The 2,073-nt window shown below is 54.4% G+C and overlaps 1 protein-coding gene across 1 annotated transcript; it reads right to left on the minus strand.

Moving 5' to 3' along the window:
- Positions 1 to 233: 233 nt before the first annotated feature.
- GINS4 (GINS complex subunit 4) lies at positions 234 to 1,791 on the minus strand (the record flags this gene model as incomplete). Its single annotated transcript, XM_010164136.2, has 5 exons — positions 234 to 338; positions 438 to 528; positions 693 to 781; positions 1,111 to 1,208; positions 1,678 to 1,791. Coding segments are annotated over 5 exons (489 nt in total), but the record flags the coding sequence as incomplete, so codon positions are not given.
- Between the last annotated feature and the right edge of the window lie 282 nt (positions 1,792 to 2,073).

The raw sequence follows: 2,073 nt of genomic DNA on the forward strand, positions 1-2,073 counted from the left end.
GTGCCGCCGGTGGCCCCGCAGCTCCTCACGGGAGCCCAGCAGCCTGTGGATGGGGCGGGTGGCTCCGGTGGAGCCGCGTGGCCGGGTCCAGGGGCACGACTGGGGGGTGACAACCCACGCCAGACACCTGGGAAAGGCCAGAGGCGACGAGGGGGTGAGGCAGCACCCACCCCACGCTCCCTCCCGCAGCTCAGGGCTGCCCTGCCCCAGCACTCCCGGCCCCACACTTACCGGCCGCCCCTCAGATGAGCTGCACCGCTCCAGAGGCCACCAGCGGGGCGATGGTCTTGTACCGGATGAGATGCTGCGAGCCCTCCTCCAGGTCGATGGTGTACTCTCTGCCAGGGACAGACACGAGTTCAGCTGCCTCTGCTCTTTCGTTTTAACCGCTGTTGTTAGTGTTACAACACTAACACCACCCGGGAAGCACCACCTACCTCTGCTCATCCGTCTCTGGCTCGACCAGGATGTTCTCCTGCCGCTCCAACACCCTCAGGAACACAAAGGAGTCCAGGTTGGGCTTTGGAACTGCAGACAACGGATTGAGAGCACACACTCAGCATTCGCAGGAGGGACTGCAAAGTCATGGCCAGGAAAGGGAACGCTCGACACTTCTGATCAGATGTCCCCAGAGGTTTCCCCACACCCCTGCTGCTAGTGTTCAGATTACCCTGGAGTCTGCAGGTACTCACCTGACTTTAGGAGAGACACTTTCTGCAGGTTGGGTGGCATGTGTTTCAGGGCCACGTTTCTCAGATACGTCTCTGTGTTTGCCATGTACCTGAAACAAATCACCAGAGCGTTTACTGGTCAAATCAAACACAGATTTTCAGGGAGAGGATTGACTCCAAACACCAGCAAGTGACATCTCCCAGTCCCACAGGCACAGCCAGAGACAAGCCAAATGGCTTCCCTGCTAACTGGCGCAGAGTTACCAGAGCTATTTTATTTCAGCCCCTTCCTTGTCCCTAAGGAAACCTCCTGGTAAAACCTCTGATTCTTCCTGCAAACTTGTCTAAGGCCACCAGGGTCAACAACTGTTCAGTGTAACACACGGGCGAGTTCTATAACCTATAAAAGGGGAGGGAGATACAAATAAAATATACTCACTCTTTGGCAAAAGCAAACTCCTCTGGTGACAGGATGGAAGGTTCCCCCTCAGCTCGAGACTTCTCCTTTTCCAGGACGTGGGGGAAAAACTTCTCAATCTATTGGAACAAAATGCCACAGACTGAATCAGACCCCTCCCAGCAGTTCAGTGCCTGCAACCCCCGCTCTCCAGGGGCCTCCCCTGCACGCAGCAGTCCACCCCCATACAACTGTATGCAGCAGCCGCAGGCCTGCCCAATTATCTGCACCCAAATTAACAGTGACACAGTCAGCTGGGGTCTCCACGCTGCACAACCACACGTGTATGTGGCAGGACCCAGGTGGAACACACAAGCATTCAACTGTGCTGTCCTGGGCTTAGATGGGGTAAGAAAGCACTCCCAGCAGTGCTGTGATTCTCCATCACAACAGAACGGTGTGTCCAAGGAAGAAACTAATACCTTTGGGCTGCAGTTTGCAGGACACAGAGAGAGCATGCTTTAACCAAGTGCCTTGCTGAAGCAGGAGGCATTACATGGGTAAAAATAACTCCTGAAGTCACCCTTTTTTATCCTGTTAAAGTGTTACCTTCACCAGCCTACATCGCAAGTAGCTACTGAGCACGTAGCGGATCCTTTCAATCTCCATGCGGTGAACGCTGACCTTCAAGTCTCCCCTCTTTGCCCGTTTCAGGTTTGCCTCCTGCAGTGCAAGGCGAGGAAAAATTAAATGGTTGAAATGTCAAACAACAAGAAACAGAGAGGAAGATGGGTTTTGTACGGAGGACCCACAAAACCAGAGCGTGGCTGCTTTTGGTGACACAAAGCACCTTTGGGGTTTTCCTGGGGGTATCTCCCACTCCCCTCTCCAAGACCAGCTCAAAGAAGTTACTCAGAACAGACTTATCTCAGGAACAGAGCAGCAGACAATGCTGGCAATCCCAGAGGGACCCAGGCACCTGCCTGCCTGTGCCACCACCTTAGC

This window comes from Antrostomus carolinensis, unplaced genomic scaffold, assembly GCF_000700745.2.
Source record: "Antrostomus carolinensis isolate BGI_N321 unplaced genomic scaffold, ASM70074v2 scaffold26413, whole genome shotgun sequence".
In the NCBI taxonomy this organism is placed as follows: Eukaryota; Metazoa; Chordata; class Aves; order Caprimulgiformes; family Caprimulgidae; genus Antrostomus; species Antrostomus carolinensis.